At 28.7% G+C, this 26,782-nt stretch overlaps 1 protein-coding gene across 2 annotated transcripts in view; it reads left to right on the forward strand.

Moving 5' to 3' along the window:
- The first annotated feature begins 13,920 nt into the window (after window positions 1-13,920).
- LOC107438595 (uncharacterized) overlaps window positions 13,921-26,782 on the forward strand; it is a 95,253-nt gene continuing 82,391 nt past the window's right edge. Inside the window, exon 1 of one of the 2 annotated variants that reach the window (XM_016050909.4) lies at window positions 13,921-14,147. In XM_016050909.4, coding sequence (XP_015906395.3) covers window positions 14,093-14,147 — 55 coding nt within the window. In that variant the 5' untranslated portion in view covers window positions 13,921-14,092. The remainder of the gene's footprint in view (window positions 14,148-26,782) is intronic. The other variant, XM_071177466.2, reaches the window with a different exon arrangement.

Consider the following 26,782-nt stretch of genomic DNA (forward strand, 5'->3'; position numbering starts at 1 on the left):
TTTCAAAGTACTAATTATGATATTGGAGAAGACCAAAATGTATTAAGTTGCTAGTTTGGCAATAAAGAACATTTTTGTGCTTAATGATCCAGCTAAATTTCTATCATAAATATTGTGCATTAAATGATGCGTTTCATGCTTGGTTTTCATTACATTTTAATTTAGTATTATTAATATAAATATGCATATTAAGCTATACTTGCAGTGTTTAGAAGACTTTACCTTCAACACAGAAAACGGCGCAGCAGTATTTCATAACCATAAATTGTTAAAATGCTAAATATAATATTGTTCACCTATTAGGATCTATTATAAGACAAAATAATTAAAAAATTTATGAAAAATATGTTCAAAAAAATTTATTTTTCAAACAATACGTTTAATAGCCATCATAATAAAAAATAAACAGAAAAACCTTAAAAATTTAAGCTAGCATAAATATATTTAGCATTTTCTTAAATATGAATAACGTAAATAAAACGAAGAAAGGCTAATATATTGTATATTTTCATAATACGGTTACATTAAAATAAATAAATAACAATCGCTTAAAAACTGTCAGAACTGTTAAAAGTAATTTTAATTCTATCTCTTTTTATATAATTTACGGTCCAGCAAATTGAGGAAAGATATCTGAAATTTAGCTCTTTGATTCGCGGGGGATTTAATCTCGAAACGATGTCCACAACTTTTCCCACTCGCTAATACCACTGAGATTTGAGCTCATCAATTCCACCACTTTAATCAGAAATTCCTTAACCGATCGATTGGACTTTTGAGACATCGTCTATACAGTAGATTTATTTCAAATTTTAATCATTAGATTTGTTGCGTACAGAACCCTTGAGGCCTATACATAGATTTTGAAGTTTCCAGGTTTCTCCATTTTCCTATTTTAAGTCATTATCGTAACAACTCATTTCATTTAAGCAAAGTATTTATGTTGAAACATAAGAATTTTGAACACATGTTTATTAATTTTTTAAATTGGAATAAAGGTAATCCATTCAGCTTATTATTCACCGAATTTTACTCAACATAAGGGGTTTAAAGGTTAAATCTTACAATTGAAATTCAGACTATTTTCCGACTAGCTTGAGCGTTCAAATTTCAACTAGGTCTTTGTGCCAGGCTGCATTAAAATATTCAATCAATTCCTGACTTCGTGCTCATTTTTATATCAATGACTAAATTTTAAAGTAAAAAACTTTAAAAAAAAATATAAATGAAATTAGAAATTTTTTTAAATAAAAATAAATATACATAATAAAACGAATAAAAATATAGCCTTTACTGTGGCATAAAAAGAAAAAAATAGTTTTATTTTTGACTAGCATCAATTATGAAACATCCATTATGCTCCTTCAATTAATAATCGCAGCTTATGCTCGGTTAATGAGACTTGATAAGTCTTCATTTTTTTTTCAATCGTTCTTAATTTATTCTAAATAAATAGCTCTTAGCTAAGCGGAGCTCAGCAGTTTAGTCACCAATGTCCTTTAACTGTAAAAACACCGTGGTGTTAATACATTTTCTTCTATATTCTTCGCGGAAGGGGAATTACACGCGGTATTATCGTTCGTCGGTATTTCCAGACATTAACGTTGGTCGATATTTTTTTCGATGTTATCGTTTGTTGGTTTTACTCGATATTAACATTTGCTTCTACTCACATTGAATAAAGAGGTGTTTTGATCTTTCAGACGGAAAATATGTTTCAGTAATTCTCAGAGAATAGCTCTCTTTGTATTATCCCTGATAAATGTATTTGCTTGATAAACAAGCATCACTTATATAGAAATTAAATTACTTTCAAAACAGAAGTAGCACTAGTTTTTCTTCGTATAAATATGACAACTCAAACAAGCTCCTGAAGGCAGCAGGATCAATGTGACGTCGAGCAGTAGTGAGTTAATTTTGGCCAATATAAAGAGAAAGCCGTAAAATTAATGAGTCCAGGCACTATTTTCACCCCCTCCATTTCATTTGTTTATAAAATATCAATACCATAGAATCGGAGCATCTCTTCTGAATGCAACAGAATTTATGCGGGCCCGCAAAATGGCGACTTCGTGAAGACGGAAAACACTGTGGAACCAAGCCGTGAAATCGTGTAGGGGAACCAGCTGGTCGCCTCAGGTGACTAGCAAATAAATAAAATTAAAATCAATTTATTTACTAAACATTTTTCTATTATATTACGCACTCATTTTTTTTCCTTTTTCATTGCAATGAGGAAATTAATATTTGCGACAGCATGGAATAAACTTTTCACGTTTTCCTCAAGAATTGTATTTGTGTTTGACATAATTAAAGATATAGTAAATAGGCTGTTTTTATTTCGAATCTGAACAGTTCACATATATATTGCGCCAATCTTTGGAGCAACAAATATTTCCTTCGAAATGAAATCGAAATATTTTATCGGCATCTTTAACAGAATAAATTATATGAATTAAAAGAAATTATTTAATCAAGTAAACATACAAGCAAGCTTTAAATTTCACAATGAAAATTTGAGCCTGCACGCTACACGACATTTCAGAAATAGGTTGGAAAAAAGTGGTAAATAGCAGAATATGCTGAGGTTTTAGAAAATATTATATTGCTTAGTACTGCAAAATCTATCGTTTTAAACTAAAAAAAAATGTATAGAATAATGGTGTCTTTGAATTATTAATAGGTAATATACTGAAAAAGATAAGCACATTATTTAAACCATACTGACCATTGATCTGAAATTAGCTTTTAATCTAACTGAAACGGACATATTATAGAGAAAGGCTTTTTCTCTCTGCCAATTGTTGGGCTCACTGGAGTTCTCATTGGAAATAAAAAAAGAAACATTGTTATTTTGCGAATCAAAATAATAAGCGAAAGCAATGACAGTGCTTTAAGGTTTTTAACTAAAACAAAACGAATAAGCAAGCAAAGTAAGTGTCAGGAGAATGCAATCTATTTGCGAGAATAGCACATAATAGTAATTTAGTTAGAAAAATTTCTCAACATAAATAAAACAAAATATAGTTTTTATAAAATATCACATGTGAAAAAAGCTATTCTCAGTAGCAGTTAAAACGAAGGCTAGAGTCTTGTCTTTTAAGAATCGTGGGAAATATGACTAGTTTGATAATAGAGAGATGCTACTAAATTTTGTCACCGATGAGTTCGTCATAATACTTGTCTTCGGAATTGAATTAAATTTTTTTTTAAAATTATGCAACAAATGTAAAAGATTACCTCTAACGCAAAAGGTTGTAAAATTCACTTGAAACATATTCCTCAAAGGCCAATTTTGATATAGCTGGGGAGGGTGTAATTTATGAACTGTAAGATAAAATGTGGATGGCATGGATTGGCATGATTCTATCTGTAGCGGCATTTCCCACATTCCTTAAGGCCATCAAAAAAGAGTAAAAAGGAGTTCTCTAATCTAAGATAAAATTAGTAACTTTAGTAAAATTAAGAGCTTATCTCCAGTCGGTATGTGTGTCCCTTTTATAACTCCCGAACCGTTTATGAGTTAGAACAGTGAATGTTCTTGCATCATCTTCGTGAATTATCTTAACAGTAGATGAAAGGAACAATTGTAACTACAGATCCCAAAAATTGTTCCAAAACTTCAGTTTGATCGTTCTTGAAAGACATTAAAAAAAATTTTTTTTTCATTAGCTTAGAACTCGCTATTGATATAAATTAAATTGCACATGATACTTTTTTTCCTCGTTTAAACTTTTAAAAGTATTTTGAAGATATCATCAGTGATGTCTGTTTATTGCTCTCATTAATCAAATAAAAAAAGAAAAGAAAAGAGTTTATTGCAAGGTCTCTAATGTCTAATTATTTCTATTCGTTATGCCAGACAAATTCAATGATCAACGGAAGCGTGGTAGCAAGAGCGGACTACGTCAGCAAACTAGTATTCCTTGACTTATCTGAAACGACTCGTACATCTGTCTTAATAATAATGTGCTTTTAAATCGTATTTCTATAAAATTAAATAATTTGAAACAAAATATCTTACACTGTTAAGCAAAAGAAATGAAAAAATAGAGCTAAATCATTTAAGAGAAAGGTAAAAATTCACCTTACTAATTTAAATTAAGGAATTTTAACTAATTTTGATGTAATAGGTACTAATTAAAATAAATTTATAAGCTATACTATAAAGCCAAATAAATGGTGAAGTGGTACTAATTCGTTTTTGTAAAACGTGAAAAATTGCCTTACTATTATTCATGCCAATGGAGCTTGATTAATTTTATTGTTGTTGGCGTTGCACTTCCCCAAGATTGGTGCACCCTAAGAGAGTCCAACAATGCCATAGGATTGTCCGTCATATCTTGTCTGGTTAGCCCCAGGCAAGCAAGGATGTGGTCAGAGGACACCTGTTCATTGTAGTACATGGTGCAGGTATCAAAGCACCTGGAAACACCTCAATATTTTAAAGATCTAAAAGGACTACTGAGAAAGCGAGAGAGAGTGGTCTGATCTAATAAGCTGTATACAAGTGCCAGAAAGCCTCCAAGCCTATCACTTCTGTACCAGCGATTAGCTTGTGGGACAAGTGAAGAGTCTTTGCTTAACTTCATAATAATGATCTAATTGAAATCAAATACAAGATATGTAATGAAAAGCAAACTTACTGGAAATATAGAACTAATTCTCATAGGAGGAACTTAAAAAAATTGCCATGCTATAATTGATGCCTATTGTGAATAAATAATAATCATGAGATGATCTTAAGCAATATCACCATTAAAAAAGAAGCTGGATGAAAAAAAATTTTTTTTTTGTTGATGGAATGAACAACTGAAAATGTGTTTTGCTTAATTCAGTAACATAAAGCCACCAGCAAAGGAAAAAATAATAATAAATAAATAAAAAAGAAATCTCTTAGCATTATTAATTTTGCTGATGCATGTCTTTCATATTTGTGCATGATTTCGTAGTGTTTTTCAGAACTGATTTATTTATTGTTATATTTTTTTTATTCCGTACGGAGAACGAGTATTCAGCTAAGTGGATATAAAGGCAAAATAATAATAATAATAAGTGCAATTTTTAAGAACAAACCGAGTGAATTATAAGACTACATAATTTTTTCTACAGTTTCAAGACTGACAGACATTTTGTTTAAAAAATTTCTTTCCTTTCCAAAATATAGGAATATGAAATAGTCGTTTTCCTGTTTCAAGCGCTCAAATTAAGCTCACGTTTTCAAGACCTACCAGACGGGAATATGAAGAAGCGAAAGTGATTTTAAAAAAATCTGTTTTGTTTCTTCTCATTCACGTCTGGCACGTTTTAAAAATGAGTGCTTATTTCCGTGCTTGAACAATGTCATCAGCTATTTACAATCTGTATATTTTTGAAGCGAATTAAGTTTTTTAATCAAGTAATAAACACTCCAGTTTCTTTATATTAGTTATTTAATCTTACAAACTTTTTTTTCAATTTCCAAGAGTTGAAAATTTAATTTCATTTTCTTTTTGAAATTCTAGTAAACTGTTTGGTGCTATCACATAGTACGGTTTGCTATCACATTGTCTTCATTTCTTATGGTTTGTTTGACATATGAGTTAAAAGCTGTTTCATCTCGTATCAACCTCATAGCTATTAGATTTAGCTTCTGAAAGCTCAAGAAAAAAATCAGAATTAATAAAACTAAGTATTAAACTCTTAGAGAAAGATTTAAATTTATCACTGTATTAAGTAATATCTAAGATCGTATTTAAGTTTTTTTTCTTAATTTATTCATCTTTTGCAGAATTAATACAATTATGTGTGATGAAAAATAAAATAGTGCAATTACTTATAGGTAAACGAATCTGCAAATTAAGTTGAAGAGTATGATACAAGCTAATATTTTATGTTAAAAATTTTATATATAGAAAAACAAAATTTCTAATGAATTAAAAAATCTTTACTTTTTTGCGTTTACCCGAATCCGCTTGTTTGTCAAGGATTTGTAACGTGAAACACTTACTTAATATTAAATAATCAGTTATAAATACTTAAAAATTAAAGTAGGTTAACAAGAAAGAAATAATTATTGGACTTTCCTCAGTTTAATGTGTTCCGTGTAATATTGTTTAACACTTTCCCCAAAGTCCTTGCTCTTCTGGAAACTAAAGACCTCGGTAATTGTTTACTCCACACCCAAAGTAAACAAAAATAATCAAAATCCTTGACATTCCGTTTTCATCAAAACCCAACTGCGCTGATTTGAATACATTACCATCCAACTAACGCCTTTTTTTCCCCTTTGGCATTGGCGAGTCAATAAACAGGGTACAGAGGTTAAGTACATTAAAAGTGTGGGAAAATACGAATAAAAGAATTAATATGTATCCATTTCTTAACCCTTTACCATAGAGACAAAACAATATACAATTTCCTTTTATTAACTTTCAACCCACTTTTAACCTATCTTTCTTCTTAACTCTTTTCCTTTTCAAGTCATTTTGCAATCTGTTTTCCAAGGTGATGAGTTAAATAGTTTAACAAAGGGAAAATGGCGACCTTTTGCCACTCCAGAAAACTTTCTTCTTTTTTTTAATGGCCAGTTCCTTCAAATGCTTCCATACGCCGTGTTTTTCCTTCAAGACTGATCATCTCTGGTTCTCAGCAGTCTTTTTAAATTTGACCTATTTTTCAGTGAGCAAGAAATAAGAAAGTAGGGAGATAAGCGAACAATGTATGTTTGCAAAGATTAAAGGAGGATTGTCATAGACTCTTGACAATTGGTTTCCGTCATGTCGGCGATTACAAACTGCTGTAATGGTTTTGCCATTCAGATTTAGTTGAATGATAACATCTTTCCCCATTGTATTCAAACAACAAGGAATGTAGTTATGAACTCTTCCTTTCATTTGGTTTAAATTACATTGTATTACGACTTCCCATTAATACTATTGTGCATTAAATCAATGGACTGCACATTTAGAAGATAAATAAAATATTTAACAAAGAGGGTTTTAGATTAATTCATTTTGAACAGAGAGCCGGTCAATATGGGTTTTAAACAAAAAGGAATGTGTAGTAGCGTTTTGCTCAGCTATTGCATACCAAGATATACATGAATTATATTAGCTTTTAAAAGAATATGCATTTACAAGTAAATTTATTGAATTTTGCACATAATAATGGATTATTTCTTACAAAATGTAATTAATTTTCTTAAACTTTTTAAACAAAATCTCTCTCTCAATGTACGTGTTGTTTGATTTTAAATTGCAATACTTGAAAACCTGATCAATTATTATTTTTATAATGTCTTAAATTCATTCGCATCATTTTAACTTGAGTATGAAATTTACGAAAGAACATGCATGAAATGTGAAATGAATATCAATAAAAGAACATGCTTATAAACACCGAAAAAATTAGTATTTTTTTACGCTCAAATTTTTATAATACGCTTGTAAATTAAAAGCTCAAACAATTACTGTTTGATTAATATTTTATGAAGAAAAAAACATATTCTAGAAGAAATGATGTTTTCAAACTTTTCTAAATTTTTTTTTCATGTCAGTTTTCTATTCAGAAATTTTTTTTCTTGCAGTATTATTATTTTCGACCCTAAAAATTACTTGTTAGAATCAAAGTCCATTTTAGGCGTAAAGGAATATTTTGAAAGTTTTTAAAATTTTCGTTACTTTTTTTTTTGTATTTGAATATAACGTTTTCTATCCTTATTAGATACTGATTTCTATTAGATTCATAATATTTAGTTTCAAATATACCTCAAAAAATTAGAAAATTAATTTAATATTGAATCAAATGCTGTAGTTCGTTTCAAGTGGGGACGAATATAATAGTCATTGAAGACTAAATTTTCTTCCTACAAAACTTTGAAAACTATTTATGATACTTTGTTATAATTCAATTAACATCTCACAACAGTAAAAACACCATCTTCACAACCTCATATGAGTCAGTGTTCAGATCAGAACAGTACGACAATTACAAACATACGCATACACTCCATTTTATACAGCACGTGGCACTCCTTTTTATATAGGCATGGCGATGCAGCCCTGGAACTTTCGACATGTTTTTAACGATTTCCGAAAAATTCTGTTGATATTGGTTTTATCGCTTTAAAATTTCAAATTTCTAGAATCTATCATTTTGGCATCAAAATGGTCACCAAATAACTTAGATTGTCGCCAAGTTGGCGAAAATTTCCCCAAACTGAGCATTCCATATAAAATGCATATGCGTTATTTCCTCTCTCTATATTACGTTAGAACTATGCTGTTTTCTTGCAATTTTTATAGGTAAATTTATTAGTTTGGGAACGTCTGAGATATTTAAGCACAAAAACAAAAAAGTATTTACAAAAATATTGAAATATTTAAAAATCTGTCACTACATGGTACTTTAAAAAAGAACCTCAACTCTTATCTATTTAGAAATTTCCTATCAAAAACAGAGCAGGTGGCAAGCATCTCTTCATAACCTTAGCACCGATTTGAACACATTTAGTGCTAAGAATTTAATTAGTACTAAATAGAACATTATATCTTTATAGAATCAGTGGCACTAAATATTTGGAATCTTCTCCTCTTACGTAACAAATGCATGCTAAGCACTAAAAAATCTTTTTTTTTTTATTTCCATTTAACAGGTAACTCTGAATAAGAATCCATTCTTGAAAACGTGCTTCCGAGCAATTATATTATATTACCCACCACTTGAATTTAACGGGGTAATGAAAAGTATTTAAGAATTACTTTCGATATTCTTTAAGTATTAAATGAAGGATGAATTTAAAGTCCCCAAATCAAAGCTTAAAGACCCATAAATTATTGAAAACGCATTGAAATTCAAATTTTGTCACATAACAACTATAACAATTCAGCGTATTTCGTGTGCTTTAATCAGTATTGGTAATACCAAGCTTAGAGATTTCAATTTAGAGCAATTTTTGTTTATGACTGTGATATGCTGTTTTACCTGAAACAGCGAAATGTTACATTGTTCTAAAGTCATATTCCAATGTCATTGATAGGATTTGCGAGAAATATCTTGGTATAAGAGTATAGAAGAACTTAACGATTCACAATTTCAGAGAGCATTCCATATCGAAAAATCGACAGCAATCTGTCTATCAAATTCACCTTTGAAACTTACGGTTGGGAACGGGCTTGAAACAGTTTAAACCTGTTCTGGTTAAAAACCCGTGAATAAAGAACTATGTGGTTCAGTAATCATTTGAAAATAGCATGGTTCAAAACCATAAAAAAATTTAACTGAGCATTGGAGTTGGGTTATGGATGAGTTTTTTTTTCTTCAAGCAAACCTTATAATGCTGCGTAATTACATTATCTAGTGGAATAATTTATCATGCTTGCAGTATTGTGTGAAAGAAAGGGTAGTACTCCAATAGTCCAAAGTCACCAATTGAGGACACTGGAAATTCTTCATGTTCTTAAAGAATGGATGGAACATTGTGGTATCAACGCTGGCATTTGAACTCTAGTTCTGCCGATTATGAGTTTGAGAAATTAAAACTCTCTGTTAAAGTATGTGCCCAGCTGCAAGGAGCTAAATGTTGTCCCCCACGCACATATAACCATAAGATTATTAGGCATCCACTATTGTAGTAGGCATCCAATTATGGAACAAAATATGAATTCGTATTCCTTATCAGATGGCTTAGCTTCCAGCTTTCGCAGTACTTATATATATATATATATATATATATATATATATATATATATATATATATATATATATATATATATATATATATATATATATATATATATATATATATATATATATATATATATATATATATATATATATATATATATATATATATAAATATATATATATATATATATATATATATATATAAACTAAAACTTATTTAAAAAGAAATATTTTTTTTTTTGTTGAAAATTTGAAAATGCCAAATTTTACTTAACTTTTAAATATACTTAAAACTTTAGAAACATAAGAACTTAATGATTATGTATTAAGTCAACTATTAGCTAAACTAATATATGACTCGAGGGAATCTTACTAGTTAGGATTATCTGTAAAATATTACTTTAGATGAAGAGAAATTCAATTAAGCAGTTCAAATATTGCAGTAATATATTTTTCACAAAAAAATTAAATAAAATAAATTAAATAAATAAATTAAAAAAATATTAAAGGCATTTTCAGAATCTTATGAAATTTATACAAAAAAAGTAATAAAAAATTCCAGAAATAATTATAGTTATTAAGTAGTTTATAATAGAAAGATAAACAAATGCTGTTTATAATATATATATATATATATATATATATATATATATATATATATATATATATATATATATATATATATGTATATATATATATATATATATATATATATATATATATATATACAGTTGTTTTTCGAAAGTGGAAAAACGGTTTTTCTATTACTTATATTTATATTTTTGAATTTAATAAGAGATAGTTATTCAATAATTTTAAACCTAGAACCAATATTAGTGGCAAATGTAGGAAAAAAAATTCAAAATAATTTTAATAATAACATATAAAAAAATTTTATTAATAAAATTGTAATAAAGCAATAATAATTGTAAACTTACAGTTAATCGTTGAAAATCCAAGAGAAGAATATTAACATACATTTGAAATAAGTAATAAGGTTAAAAGTTAGTTTATTCTTATTAAATACTATTTTTAATTTAAAAAAAAATGCCAAGTTTAGCGATCAAAACATAATTTTTCAAGGCAGCTAGAAAATTATGTAAGCAGGCTGGTGTAGTACAAAAGATATCAAGTTGTTATGCTTAATTATTAGCTTTGCAACGAATGACTTTTTTTTAAAAAAAAAAAATACGATTTCTCCAAAGCTATTCTACCAAGTTCGTTAATTTTGTATTTTGCCATGTAAAATTTATAACTTTAAAATGATGTAAAAATTTTTATATCTTTCAATTCAAAATTTTTCGATTATCATTAAATAAAATTATGAATTGTTATTACAAATTGTTTACTGCATGGGATTAGCTTTGGATAAAATTATTAATTATTGCATGCAATTCTTTTTCGACTTTCTTAAACCTTTTTCGAGTGATGGTGAAATGAGCAAAATATAAAACTAACACTAACTATGAACCTCTCTCCTGGCGAAACTACTGGGATTTTCCAGATAGCGGTTACCCTCAAGATTTTAAGGGTCTGAAATCCAAATCTGTAACAGAAAAAAAGCGTGTTTATTCAAAGAAAGTACGTTTTTATGCGTAATTTCGTAACTTAAAATATCGTCTGCACTAACTGACCATCGTATATGTGAGGTTAACCCTTTCGAACCATTAAGATTGAATCTTTGTACGTGGAAATCCGATTATTAGATCAAATATCAAACGTTATTCTGGCTTATTCGTCTTTTTAATGTGCTTTGTACAATGAGTACTTAATGAAAATTACAACGGAAAGTAATAGGTTATTATTTAACATACCGTTGATCACACTGTTGGTCACGAAATCATGGATTAACCATCATTAACCTTCAATAGACTGTTGAGGGAGTAATTACTTTAAAATGTTTGTTTAAACGTGAAATTGCCTTTTGATGGTCCCCTAATGCTAAAGTAATGTAGATGAATAATGTAACTAAATTGTAGATAATCTAATTAATAAATAATCTAAATTGTAAATAATCCAACTATATTTGGTAATTAATTTCATTTGTTAGAGAATAAAACTATAAAATATAAAGATTTAGTGCGTTAATTTTAAATTGTGGATCTCTCTTTATGCGTACAAATTAAATGTGAACCATATTTCTAACTATATATAGAAATCTAATGCTGGCCTCACAGTTTTCCATTATTGTTATTCCATTGGTGCATTTTTATTGGCCAGAAAATCACATGGAATGATGTAGTTTTTCCCACATTAATTTCCTTATTTTTTATTGTCACCATCATAAAATTGTTGCGTCCTAAATATATTGTTTTCCAGTAAAATATTCTTGTATCCCGAATTTTAAGGTACTTACCATTAATATTTATTTTTCTTATTTTACTCTGCTGCTATTACGGTTTTGATTTTGATTGTTTTCTAAATTATCAGTTAAAAATCAAAATTTCTGTTTCTTTGTTATGAAGTTATTCTAGGATATTACCTTATTACGATATATTTTAAGATAAATTTATTTGAATCGATGTCTAAAACTATTAAATAATCTATATTTATTAATTTTTAGTGAAAATTATAATATACTGTTAGATAGATATTCGTTAAATCATATTCGAACTTATCGATAGCTAAAAGAGATTATTATTTCCCGTTTACTAACAGATGTTATTAGAAATCATAAAGGAAATAAAGATCTTTCTTACTAGTTATCGATTAGATTTCACTCAAATTAAACGTTTAATTTATATGTTTTATGTAATTTACTTGTAGGAAGGGGTGGCACAGGTGCAATCAAACACAACTCTTTTTAGTGCATATATTTCAACTGAATAATTTTAACTTATAGCTTCACCTATTTAGAGTCTGAGATTAGCAACAAAAACGACACTGCACAAGAAATACACACGAGAATCACGTTGGCCAATAAGTGTTTTTATGGTCTAAGAAAATATCTTAAGTCAAGCCTAATAAAAAGAAAAACAAAAATGTTACTCTATAAAGGTCTTATACGATCAGTGCTTACATACACATGTGAGACCTGGACAATGACCCGTGGAGATGAAAATATGATAGCTAGATTTGATAGAAAAATACTGCGAAGCACTTTTGGTGGAAAAAGTAAAAGCAGTACCTATTTTAGAAGATCAAATACGGAACTTTACAAAGCATATAAAGAACCTGATGTCATTAAATTTATCAAAATTCAAAGGATTTAATGGGCAGGCCACATTATAAGAAAGGAGGATAGCAGGACTACCAAAAACGTTTTCAGTGTCAGGCCAACAGGTACAAGAAAAAGAAGACGGCCAAACCTAAGATTTTTAGACTGCCTTGAAAAGAACCTACACGTTTTAAGGATAATAAACTGGAGAACCTAGACTTAGGGAAGAATGTCTTGGCATAGTCTTGTTGAGAAGGCCAAGGCCCATCCTGGGCTGTCGTGCCAATGAGAAGAAGAGGATTTTAACTTTTACAGAAGAAAAGACTATTTCATGCTAAGAAACAACAATTATTGAGAGATAATCATCAGAATTAGAGAGCAGCCACAAACAGGGAGCCTAAGCCCTTAGTATTTTATAATTTTACGATAATAACTTTAATATAACTACTCACGTAGAAAAACAGATTCATTTGCTGAACCAAATTAGCAAACCTGGTTTCCTTCAGATTTACCTTGAACTATGGTTCGCATTTAAGATATAATGGTTCAGCAAAGATTAGTTTTCGTCAAAGTTGAACCATGTTATAGTGTAATTTAGTTTTAGAAGTCTGAAAGTATTGTTAACCTTAGCACTATATTGATGGTTGTAAATAATTTGAACCATATTATAGCTCAGCAACTCTCGAAAATTTATGACTGTCTTCCAATTTTCATAAATAATAATTCGGCTCATTTCTTTAAATCTGTAAACCTCCAATTTCGCTAAGAGGAGAAAGTTAACGTTACTCACTGTTTAAAGTGCAGCGGTAAAAATAACATAACAAAAAACTGACAACATAAAAAATAACAATCAAGCGATAAAATAACAAGGTATATATCTTAGAAAAGAAGAAAGTAAAATAAGTTTGAATTTTTATTCAAAACAACACAATGGGACTAAAAATAAAAGAATTGATTAAAGAAAGAAGAATAGGCAGATGGAAGAAAACATTAAATCGTTTTCAGTTCTTCAAGATGAAGGGATAAGGGGGAAGGAAAAATTAAGGGTGGGGGAACAACAGCACGCGCGAATCGTTAGGCCAGCCCCCCTTCAATGTATTATTCCAACAAGTGAATCTGCACGTGGGCCCTTCAAGAACTAAACAACAATTCAAAAAAGAAAAAACAGAAGTGGGCTTATTTGGGTGAAACTACTAACAGGTGCATTAGTGTTTTGAGCATAGGGAGAAGGTGGTAGTGTTTGTGCTTTCCTTTAGTGGGAGGAACATTATGGGATCGTTATGCATGACGAACATGCCAAGTCAATTTCTCTTTCGTTTTATTGGTAAAGTATATTTTTAAATCTTTATATTTTTTTTAAACATTTTGATTGAAAATAAGCATTTAATATTTTATGTACCTTTATGAACATTATTATATTACTAAAAGAAGAGTTGCATAAAAATACCGCATTAAAAGTATTATATATTTTTATGTTACCAAACAAATCCATCTTCCGTGCACCAAGATGTGATTTCGTAATCAAGCTTATTTTATATACATAAATAATTTATATTTATTTATATTTGTAATATTTCAATTATAAATAAATATAAATTATTTATGTACATAAAATATGCTATGTATGATTATAAATCTCAATTTAATCGTTATTGTAAAAATATCTTATTCGTAAGTGTGTTATTACGTAAATATACCGTATTTTTAATGAAATAAAATTTTTATGTTTAAGAAACATGGCAAAATCGAAATTTTAATTTCGGTATGTTGGCAAAAGTCTTAACGATATCATACATTTTAAAAATGAAAATCACTTTTTTTATATAGAGATTTATAATGTTTTAGAAATATTCCTAAGTTAATTTAGTGTTAGATAAAGATCACATATTTGTAATGCGATGTTTTCTTATGTAACGAACATTTCAAATAAATTCTTTTTTAGTTTGATTTTTCTCTTTTTTTTTAATGTTGTTAACATTATTAATTAATCCTACTTTTTAAACATTTCTTTTGATATGTATTCTTACATGCTTATGATTTTCGTTTAAATAATATTTTCTAAACATGCCGAATGTTAGATATAGCTACCATTCCTAACATTATTCATGTCTTGTACCTTAAAGCATGAGCTCTAATTTTTTTTCTTCCTTTTTTTTTGCTACGGGATTCTTACTAATCAATCTTCTTTCTGCGGAGTCCCAACTTCATAAATAAAATTTACGGTAATTGAGAAAGTTATAACCCATAAGAAAGTTATAACCTATAAGAAAGCTATAACCTATAAGAGACTATATTTAAAATTCTTAGAGGAATGAAGTTTCTCATAATTTTATCATTAATAATCTTAAAATAGATTTTATATACGATAGTTAAATATGCAGTCCTTGTGGTATATCTAGTCCAGTTTTGAATTTGTTTCTGACGTATATAAAAAAGCTGAAATTATTAAAATAAGCGGAATTATGATTTTCTTCTAGATGAAATCTTAAAAGAACTGCTATAAACGTTGAAAATGGTTATCATGGAAAGATATTTCTTTATTAAAGAATAGGAAATAATAATGGAGTACGTGATTGGAAATACTAACGGAATACGCGATAGGAAATACTAATAGAATACGTGGTAGGAAATACTAATGAAATACGATTATAAATGCTTGCTTTTTTCATAATTTGTTCAATATACTGCTGCCAGAAATATTATATATTTCTTATATATTTATATTTTCCTTTATTATTAGCAATATTATATTTGTCTTACGATTGTTCTTACGGGATTCGTTCAATTTCATCACATATAAAATGCATACTAAAAACTAATAAAAACGTTAATTCAATAGCTTCATTTTAAAGCAGCGTTCACAAAAATTATAACTTATGTAGTTTTGCGTTGGCTATAGCCTCCATAACTGAAAGTATTTCTTTATTACAGCAAATCATAAGTGTACTTAGTTTGTATTAACTATTATTCGATGAAAAATAAGATTAACTTTGTCCTACTTAGGTTAAATCAAAATTTGAAAATTTAATGTGTGGGAAGAACTTCTTTGATGTTTGAGTAATTTGGTTGTTAAAGATATCTAAGTATACGTTAATTTAAATTTATAAGAAAGAATAATAGCTTTTTACTATATTAGATATATAAAGATAAATAACAAATGAAATGACAGCCTTTGAAAAAGTGCAGAAATGAATTTAATTCAGAGTTACTTTCATTTTGTTTTTCTAATATTCCTTTTGACATGAACAATTCCATTTCGAGAATGTGATATCTAGAGTGCTCTTGTTTGCTATTTCTTTTGATCTTGTTAATTACTTTTCTTAATTACCTGAAAATTCAAGTGATTCTTTGAAGTCAGGAAATAAATGAACTATGTAAACCTTTTTAATTTTACAAAAATTTTATTTTCTAAAAGATAATGGGTGTTTTTTTTTTTTTCAATTTCATCAGAATTTATTAAAGGTTGTTTTAATTAATTTTCTTTTGTTGATCCAGACTTATTTCAAATGAGATGATTGATAATTATTTGAAATTAATGTTTTTTTATTCTAAATTTTCTTTCTCAAAATCTAAAAATATTTTGTTAACTTTTAATTTTATTATAAAGTTATAATGTAGCTTTGTATGTCGTGCTATCTCAAATATAGAAAAAAATATTATTAAGGTTTATAGGACTAATTAAAAATGTAAATTTTAGTTTCGAAAAACGAATATTCTAAACAATATATTAACGTGAGATATTTTAAATAAGAAAAAAAAATAAAGAATGCCGGACAAAAATGAATTAATTTACATAAATAAGGCGAAAGACTCGGGGTAGCCTGGTTAACATGGAGTTGGACTCTCGTTCATGAGAACGGGTGTTCGAATGCAGCCGGCCGAAGACTTCCCGTGTAGTAAATAGTGACTGACACGAGGTCAATTTGTCGGGTCACAAAGTCCTTCATTTTCCAATAACAAATTATACCTTTGGAGGTACTGAAGTGGAGATTGATCCTTCCATGGTTCAGGTCAAAATTACGATCTGTGGATGAATGGATGCATGGATGTGTCAGACTTAAAAACGGGTGAGGCAGAAGTCAAATTCTTGACCATAGATGGCACCACTGGAAAGCAAGAACAATCGTACCCCACTGCCTTAATGGCCAACGAAAACAGCCACAAATAAATCGGAATCTTTGTATATACGCATGTCTGTATATACCTTATACAAATCCATTCCTACTTTGGTGTATATGAGCAATTCTACAAATAAACGCCAGTTAGGCGGCCAAAAAAAAAAAAATTTTTTTTTGGGAGGCACACTATTTCTACATGAATTTTCTTCTTCTATACACCCTAAAAAGGCGAGAAAAAATCGTGAACATGAAATTTTTTCTTTGTGACATACTTTAAATGCGACATACTCTTTCTGACATACTCAGATAAATCTGAGCCGTTTATTCAGATAAAACGATTTTTACATAAATATAATATTATTATAATGTCTCTCTAATATGTATTTATAGAGATTTCATACTATAAGATTATATTTTAGTATAAAAAACAAAAATAAAAAAATTTAATCAAAGTTCGTAAATTGAAAAAATTGGGAAAAATTCAAAATTGGTATTTTGTCATTTAAAGTATGTCACAAAGAAAAAATTTCATGTTTAATATTTTTCTTGCTTTTTTAGGGTATAAAAAAGAAGAAAATTCATGTAGAAATAGTGTGCCCCCCCCCCAAAAAAAAAAAAATTATTTTTGTTTGGCCGCCTAATTCGCGTTGATTTGTAGAATTGCTCATCTCGTCGCTTTGAAACAAAACCGTAAAACTCAAAAAAAATCGAAAAATGAGATATTTGGGTCACTTTGTGTAAAAAAAAAAATCACCCTTTTAGAGAAACAAAGTATTATCTTCATAGTTCAATAAAATTAATTTAGAGAGCAGATAAATCGTTATCGCATTGGCGCGATCAGCATTAACGCAGAAAGTTAGAAATTGCTCTCCTGAAAAATTTGCTTTTTTGAGTTACCACGGTTTAGTTTCAAGGCGACGATATGAGCAATTCTACAAATAAACGCCAATTTTTATACTAAAATATAATCTTATAGTATGAAATCTCTATAAATACATTTTAGAAAAACATTATAATAATATTATATTTATGTAAAAATCGTTTTATCTGAATAAATGGCTCAGATTTATCTGAGTATGTCAGAAAGAGTATGTCGCATTTAAAGTATGTCACAAAGAAAAAATTTCATGTTCACGATTTTTTTTTGCCTTTCTAGGGTGTAAAGAAGAAGAAAATTCATGTAGAAATAGTGTGCCCCCCCCCAAATTTTTTTTATTTTTTTTTGGCCGCCTAACTGGCGTTTATTTGTAGAATTGCTCATATACGTTCAACGACACGACGGACCAAACTATCTACGTTAAAATTAACTCTAATCACTGGCTTGCGCGCAACATTTAGAAGAAAAATTGTTCTATAGTATGTAATAAAATACTATTTTATAATTAGACGGTTTATTAGCTTGCAGCTCTAAACATTCAAACATTAGTTTTCTCGCACGTTCCTATGAGTTCCTTGTGCTTGGTAACTAATGTTAGTTTATCACAAGTAAAATCAATGTTAAAATTACACAAGTAATGGGAATGATCGTGCCGAATTCGTATTTTAAAAGGTATATGAAACTAAGTGTTTCTTATAATGATACTCTTTTATAGAGTGTGTGGCGTAACTACCACTATAAGTATTAAATACCAATTCACTAGTATTTAAGACATGTTAACTTGAATCCATCTTGAGGTACCTTTTGGTAGATGAAAGTTGACATAGTCGATTTATAATTCAACTAATTGGTGACCTCCTGACGTGATATGAACATGTCAACATTGATGGATGGTCCACATTGAACAGTTGATTTGCTTACAAATATACTGCTCAAAGAACGAAAAAAAATCCGGTGAAGAAAAAATAAAGTCTACCGGTCAATAAACAATATTGAAGAAAAAAAATTATGAGCGAAATGCTATGAAGAAAAAATATAATGAGCAAAATGGATAAAAATAAATAGACAGCATGAATTAACTAGTGGTATCCGTTCATCGAATTCTATCACAGATAAAATCTGGAAGGGGAGAAATGGGGCGTAACTACCACTATACATATTAAATATCAATTCACTAGTATATAATCCATGTTAACTTGAATCCATCTTGAGGTACCTTTTGGTAGATGAGGGTATGACATAATCTAAAAATATAAGATCCCCACAAGTGTTTCTACAAACATAATTAGTGGAAACTCAACAAGAACTAATGAAATAATGTGAAGTTGAATATATAAGTATTCTTTCTTTCAGTGAGTTGGAATTCTATCTCATATTCTGGTAAATCTAATTGTATGAAACTGCAGCGGAAGGTGCAGCAAATAATAAAAAATATTAAGAGTGTATATTAGGATGTAAGTAGGATGGTGATATTAGGGTACTTTTCCGTTTCGATGTGAAGCAAAGAATCTATTACCATAGTACCTATATTTTACTATCCTTAGTATAATAGGCTCTCATTACCACAGTACTTATAATGGCAATACCAGAAGTATTGAATACTACATTTAACTAAGCATTACACACATCAATTTTAGTTTGGCTGTTTCTTTCTCGCTTCGAAATAAGTACTGATATTAGATTGTTCGCGACAAAAGCCTATAAAAATATTTGTTTAGTTACTAATAATTTTCGAGAATTGCAATTAACTAAATTCACCAATTGGTATTAATTAAAATATAGGCTAAATATAAAAGGCTAAATTAATGGATAAAAAATGCTTATTCGCCTATAGAAACCGGAAAAAATCGTCGTATTGCTATTGACGCCAATCATGCTAAATTGATTTTAGTAATAGATACAAATTGAAATGGAAAATAAGTTTTGAAGTATAAAGATAAATTAAAGGGTAAAAGGTGCTTCTTCATCTAGAAAAAAAAGCAAAAAATCACATTATTATTGACGCCAATGATGCCAAATTAATATTCGTAATGTGTAGTACTGCTGCTATGTCGTTTGATGTATATTTAATCTATAGTAAATACTGTCATTGGAACTAAGATACCTTTGTGGAAATAGAATTTTACGACCCACTGAAGGGGGAATGAACAAGAGAAAATTATTGATTATACTAATTTTCTACTATCAGGAGGTGGCCAAGAGATACGGCATTATGCCAAATGACACCGAATGGAATCAATTGTTATTTTGAAGAGATGGACTTCTAAAAACATGTTTTGCTTAATCTGATAATGTAGAAAGCTACCGAGAAAGACAAAAATTAATTAGAAATAATCGGAATATTGCTCTGACTTAATTAATTGTGTTGCTATATGTCTTTCAGTTTTGTGCATCATTAATTCCACTGTTTTATTTATTTTTTTTAACCCCGTGCAAAGAACGAGCTTAAAGCTAGTTATAATAGTAAAATAAAAATTTTGTGTGTCTTTTCGCTCGTGTGCGCGTGTATTTTTGACTTATAACTCCAAAACAATTTGTTACGACTTAGAGAAAATTTTACATTGGGTGAAAAAAGAAATTTTGGAACGTGATTCTAAAAATGGTTTTAAAATTTCAATTGGGTACTTGCACTCGAAGAAGAAGAAGACAACCAATACCCATGCATGTGACCTATGATGTCAGCACCAGCTAATCTTTATCAGCAATATGGAGTACTAAAATTGAGCTAAGTCTCTCTACATAACTTAAAATATTAATTAACGTTGAGTTAATTAAATAGAGAACCGTACAGCAAATCAAATTTGTTGAAATATAATTCTTTCTAGTCTACTTCTTTTAATTAACTTTAATTTATTATTTGTTCATGTATATAATTGTAACTGTTATATATTTTTGTTTTGTGTACCTGACAACTTCGATGCATAATAAGTTTGTTTGTGTTCTACATGGCTTCGCGCCTGTCTTTGTGTTATTATATAGTGGTAGAACTAAAATATTTGTGAAAGATTATAGGCTGCGTTACTTAAGAGAATTGGTACTTGGCAGGCTTGGCTTCCTCAAAGTAGAATAAAAAGAACAGTTGCTAGCGTAAACAAATGCCACGTTTCAATAACCAATCAGGATCGAGATACCCACACTACGTCACTTGCAGGTATCCCATTATATAAATTCGGGAGAGACGTTCGAAAAACGGAATTTTTCATCGGTTTCTATTGTTTCCATGCCAAACAGCTATTGTTTCAAAGCCATCGTAGCTATCGTTACTATAGATTATTCTAAATTATCAAATATTTTAAGCAATAACATCATTCACGTCTGCTCTTATAGCTCTCATTAATAAAAAAAATGGTTTTTATTGCACGTTCTTATGTCAATCGTTCGGAAAAGACACTGGAAAAAGTTGAAATTTAGGATCGGTTTAGCATTGACCATAGTTTTAAATAAAACTATCATTGGTCTATATAAATTTTCAAATATTTTAAAAGTAAAATCATTGATGTTTGCTAGCTTATAGCTCTCATGATTTAAGAAAAGTATTTTTTGCTCGTTCTTTAATAACTTTATTTGTTATAATTGTTAATGATAAAAGATTTATGTGAACATGTTAATATGCGTGAACTACTTCACTAAATTAGTATTTCTAAAAGTATTGTAAACCACGTAATTATTTTGTTTGTAGTTATGCTTTTAAAATGTGTTTCTATAATGTTTTGTTTTCTGAAACCAACGGTAATGAAGAAAAAGTTAGGAACTTAAAAGAAAGAGAAATTAATTTAGAAATGGTGTTAAATCGTTTAATGAAAACGTAAAAAAAGGCATTCTATGATTGGTGTCAATGATGCTTAACTAATTTCGGTAATAGGTGCTAAACAAATGACAAAAATAAGCCATGTACTAATAAGCAAAATTAATAGTTAAATGATACTAGTTCACTTAGAAGAAAATAAAAATATAGCCATACTATTATTGACGTCAATAATGCTTTATTATATTTGGTAATAGGCACTACTTGTATTATGGTAGTTGGTGTAATTTTAATAGGTAGTGGATATACTAATATAGGTACAATATATTCTATTTGTATATTTATTACCCATTTAAACTGCATCAATCCTGTTAGTGTTATTATAGATACCGTGAAGAAAAAAAATTATGTCTCCTCGGTAAGTAATAAGCACTGAGGATTAATTATTGCTGCAAATGTTTCTCACTACAGTTAATACTTATTTTGATATGTTGAACTCTTAAAAATGAGATTTGCTCAATATAATAGCATAAAACCGTGAGGAAAGGTAACGAATAATAATAATAGAAAAAAATGAAACTGAAATTATTTTAGCAGCATTTATTTATTGCGGTTCTATGCAGAATTTAAGAGTAAATTAGTACTGTAACCCACCATGAAGGAAAAATTCCATTAATGAAATATAAAAAAAAACAATTTAATACACAGAAATAATTTAAAAAATATCACAACTCACTATCCTCTTAACTTTATGACCACTAGCGAGGTAACAAATAATTCGAGCAATACAAATACGTATGAATTCATTTCCCCCCTGAAATCTATTTAATTCGAAAATCTGCTGGTAAAGCAACGATTTTAGTTTTGCTTCAGAATTGACTACAACGCTGTTCAATTCTAAGAATCAGAACCTTTGTTAATAAGTGTGTTAAGCAATCTAGCACCACAAGAAAGAAAAATCTCATCGTTGAAATAAAATAAAAAGTATCACACTCAATAGTTTCTTAACTTTGTTAGCACTAGCGAGATAACAAACAATGACAGTACTTCAAACATGGCTAAATGAGATTTTTTTTCTAATACTGTCATTTTTATATAAACGTTTGAAGGTAAAATAATATTTTTAACGACTACTTTAGAGATTTTTTAACATTTCTATTTAACTTACTTACTAAATTATAACTGAGTTTTACCGCTACTTTGAAGAAATTTACCCGTTACTTTGAAGGAAATGACTTTTTTTTTTAATCTTAATATTTTGAACTCCACTCAATGATAGAAGAGTAAATATTAATAAAACGTAAAGGAAGTAAATACAACGAGAGTAAATTTGCACTTCTGAAATCATATTGCAACAACATTCCAGACTAGAAACATTTCTATGTACGCATTTTAAAAGAGCTAATACTATGAAATATTCTGAGAGAAATATTTTCAGGGAAAAAAAACGGTTCGAATCGAAGTGATGTATTTACAGAGCAAACAAATATGACAATCTTGTTTGCAAGATTGCGAGCAACCCATGTATCCAGGGCAACGTGACAAAAGTTGAAATCTTTTCAGTCGTCCTTTGACAGTGTGTAAAAATTTCAAGCAGGCGGAAATACAAATCATTTTTTCGTCTCCTTTCGAACTTTTAAAAGGAAGCATTCTCATAAAAGCCAGAATTCTATTCTCACAGTGAATTCTCAGAAAGGATTTCAGAGAAAAATTTTCGTGTAAAACAATGTGTTACATTTTCTCGCACTTTTGTTTTTATCGAATGCATATTTAATTACAGTTGTAAAGAATGTTAAATTTTTAAACCACAAAACCGAAAACAACGTTTTAAATTCGTGCGTTCGTGAATTTTTCTGGAGGAAAGTAGTTTTATTGGTTTATTTACTTGTCTGCGTAATAAACTTGCACTCTCTGCAACTAATCCCTTTGATTTTTTTTCTTCCTTTACTTTGAAATGGAATTTAAAGAAATCTAAGGAATTTCGTTAAGAGAAAATATCGCAAGAAAGTAATTCTTATTTGTATTAAATGAAGTTTTTCATTAAATTGTAATTCTGAAGAATTATATAAAAATACATTTTACTGTTTCATTAATGTAGTTCTGATATTTTTTAAGTAGAGAATATAATGAATTCAAAACTAGATTCAATAATTAAAAAAATATAGTAACTTGTAAGACTTAAAGCTGTTCTCCCTTTTGTATACTATCTGATGGCGATCTGCATTACATTCACCTTTAAAATAATCTGATATTTGTATTCAGAAATAAAATATTGATATAGTTTTTAATATGTATGCTTTAATATAATGATATGTAATAATATGTATGCTTTAGTGATTAAAAATTACCATGATTTTTTTTAATGATTAAGGCAATTTTATACAAATGAGGGCGAATTTAGTAGTACGGAGAGTACGGCAAAAAACAGTTTTCAAATTTCACTCATCTATTTTGAAAAAAGAAAGGAAAGAAGAAAAAGATATGAGCTTGCTTATTTTGGAATAATTTTATTTCACATCATAAGTTAAACTTTGTAAACTACTTTTATATTCTAACATATGAAACTGAATCTATTATTCAAAATTAGGAAACTGAGATATTGAATAGCAAAAAATATCGGTATTATGGGTCAGATAAATGACAAATTTCTGACGCATAAGTCTGAAATTGCGTGCTGTTTCAAACAAAAGTTTCAAAAGGCTTTGAAACTCTTAACTTTGTTTCTAAAGGTAGAAAATAAATTTTTTTCAACGCACTACTGAAATACTTTTGATACACATCTGCTGCGTCTAAATTAAATTTTAAGTTATTTATTTATTTATTCTTTTTGACGTTTCTGCGCGTCCCAGATAGCATTTCAGATTTCTCTTTTTCAATAACAATACTATAACACCAGGAAATACAAGAAATAATACTTTTTCAAACAGATTAAAAAGTTTACATGATTGCAATTCAGATATTTTTTAGTGATGGCGTCGAAAATGACACGAAATGAGATTATAAGATTGAACTTCTAAGAATTATTTCAAATGCAACTCACAAATCGCTGCCTGTAAAATGCTTATTTCATTTAAAGTGTGATTTGAAGGCATTTTGTCTGGTTAAAAGGTACGTCTTCTATTTTTAGAGTTTTACCAAATAAAAGAGGAAACTATAACTAGAAACTAACTGTATTATGTAATCATTGTGTAAATGATAATGAATATTATTTCCGATAATTCCTTTTACTCCAAATCTTCAGTTGCTGTTTTTTATTTCCTCGGGCAACAAAAATTAGGCAAAATTTGCTTGTTACCTTAGCTTTGGGTATAAATCAATTTGCTAATGACATACAAACAATTCCAAAGAAAGCTTTAATTTTTGCTGGACATAATTTTTAAGAAAGATAGTAGTTTTTAAAATAAAAGAAAATTAAGAAAATTTTTTTCTTAATAGTCAAATGTTCTAATTATTACCTCTAGAAAATAACTAACAATTGGAACGTTCCTTGTAGGTAAAAATTAAAATAGCTGTGCACGTTTTGATTTGCAACATTAAATATAAAAATTAAAACATTAACTTTGTTAACAATGTTCCAAAGTGTTTAAATGAAAAATAAGTTACCTGAAACAATAGGCAACTTGCGCTCTTGTCAAATTTCCACTGTAAATAACTAAAATTGATTTTTGTTAAATTATATAGGGTAAGGGTAGGTGAAAAAGTGGTAAAAGGTAACAAAGGGGAAAGCTGCGAGTAGAGCTTAATTTTAAATGGTCTAACATTGCAAATTACAAAATTTCAGTCATACAAATATTGATAACTACTAATGTAATGAAACTTAAATAATTAAATACTTAATTAAAAGTCATTAAATAAATAATAAATTAACATGGTAATGGAGAGGAAGTGTAGCAGAGAGGAATAAATAAATCTGCATGAGCAGTAATTGAACAGGACTTGAAAAGAAGAAAAGCTTATGTAAATCTGAAAAACTTAATTTGATATTAGCATAAAAAAGAATTAAAACAATATATTTAAAACAATTATGCTCGTAACAGAAGGGAAAGTGAATAAATCATCTTTACATTCTCAAAGCTTTATTTTTTTTTCGAATACAGCAAATATAATGGCAATTTTCAGAATGGCTATATTATCTATAGACCACGCAAAATGCCCTGGGTCCAGTTTTGCAAATTCAACATAAATAATTTAATTAAAACCATTACGGTAAGAGAGTGGAAACAAATCCTGGGACAACATTAAAATGTTCAATTTTTTGTCTAAAATAATGTAAAGACTGTATTTAAGATAGGCTGTGATATATTTTTCATGTAACGCCATTTTACAACTAGAGAAATCAAAGTTATTTTTAATAAAAAGTTCGTTTAATTGCAGTACAAGGCCATACAAGCAGCCCGGGGATCCATTTTTTCTAATTCAACACAGATAATTTAATTACGTAAATACGGTAAAAGAGTGGAAATAAATCCTTAGACAACATTTAAATGTTCGATTTTTTTCACGAAAATAATTTTAAGACGGTATTTAAGGTAAGCTGTGATATATTTTTCATGTTACGCAATTTTACAACTAGAGAAATTAAAACAAACTAAGGCAAACAACGTTAAAGAGCACAAAAATATTATTAAATGCAGACAGCTGCTTCGGATGCTCAAAGGGCAACCTTCATCAGTGCAACAGAAAGCTGTATAGTACTCATTTTCTGTTCCACTGATGAAGGTTGCCATTTGAGCATCCGAAACAGCTGTCTGCATTTAATAATATTTTTGTGCTCTTTAACGTTGTTTACCTTAGTTCGTATTTTAGCACAAAGGTCGCTCACTTGTGTATTTAGAGAAATTAAAATTTTTTTTAATTTAAGATTTGATTAATTGCAGTTAAATAAGAGGGGGTAAAGACTAGGAAGTAGCAATTTAATTGTAACTGGCATCTGACATATTAAAACTGTACGGAGTCATTTTTTTAACATTAATTTCTATGCAACAACATTTACTATAGACATTAATAAAAGTAAATTTGAATGCTCAAAAATTTTATTTGGAACTGTATTTAAGTAATTAAAATTACTTAAATTCTACTTCAAGATGAAAGGTACTCATTCCTTACTTCGTACACCTATCACTTGTCTAAAGCATAGGTAAATGAAGAAATAATTCTGGTAAAATTACCACATTGTATGATAAAGTCATTTTTTTATATAAAAACCCATAATTCTGGCA

The sequence above is a fragment of the Parasteatoda tepidariorum genome, chromosome 2, assembly GCF_982258835.1.
Source record: "Parasteatoda tepidariorum strain Cologne lab strain chromosome 2, Ptep-v5.0, whole genome shotgun sequence".
NCBI lineage: Eukaryota > Metazoa > Arthropoda > Arachnida > Araneae > Theridiidae > Parasteatoda > Parasteatoda tepidariorum.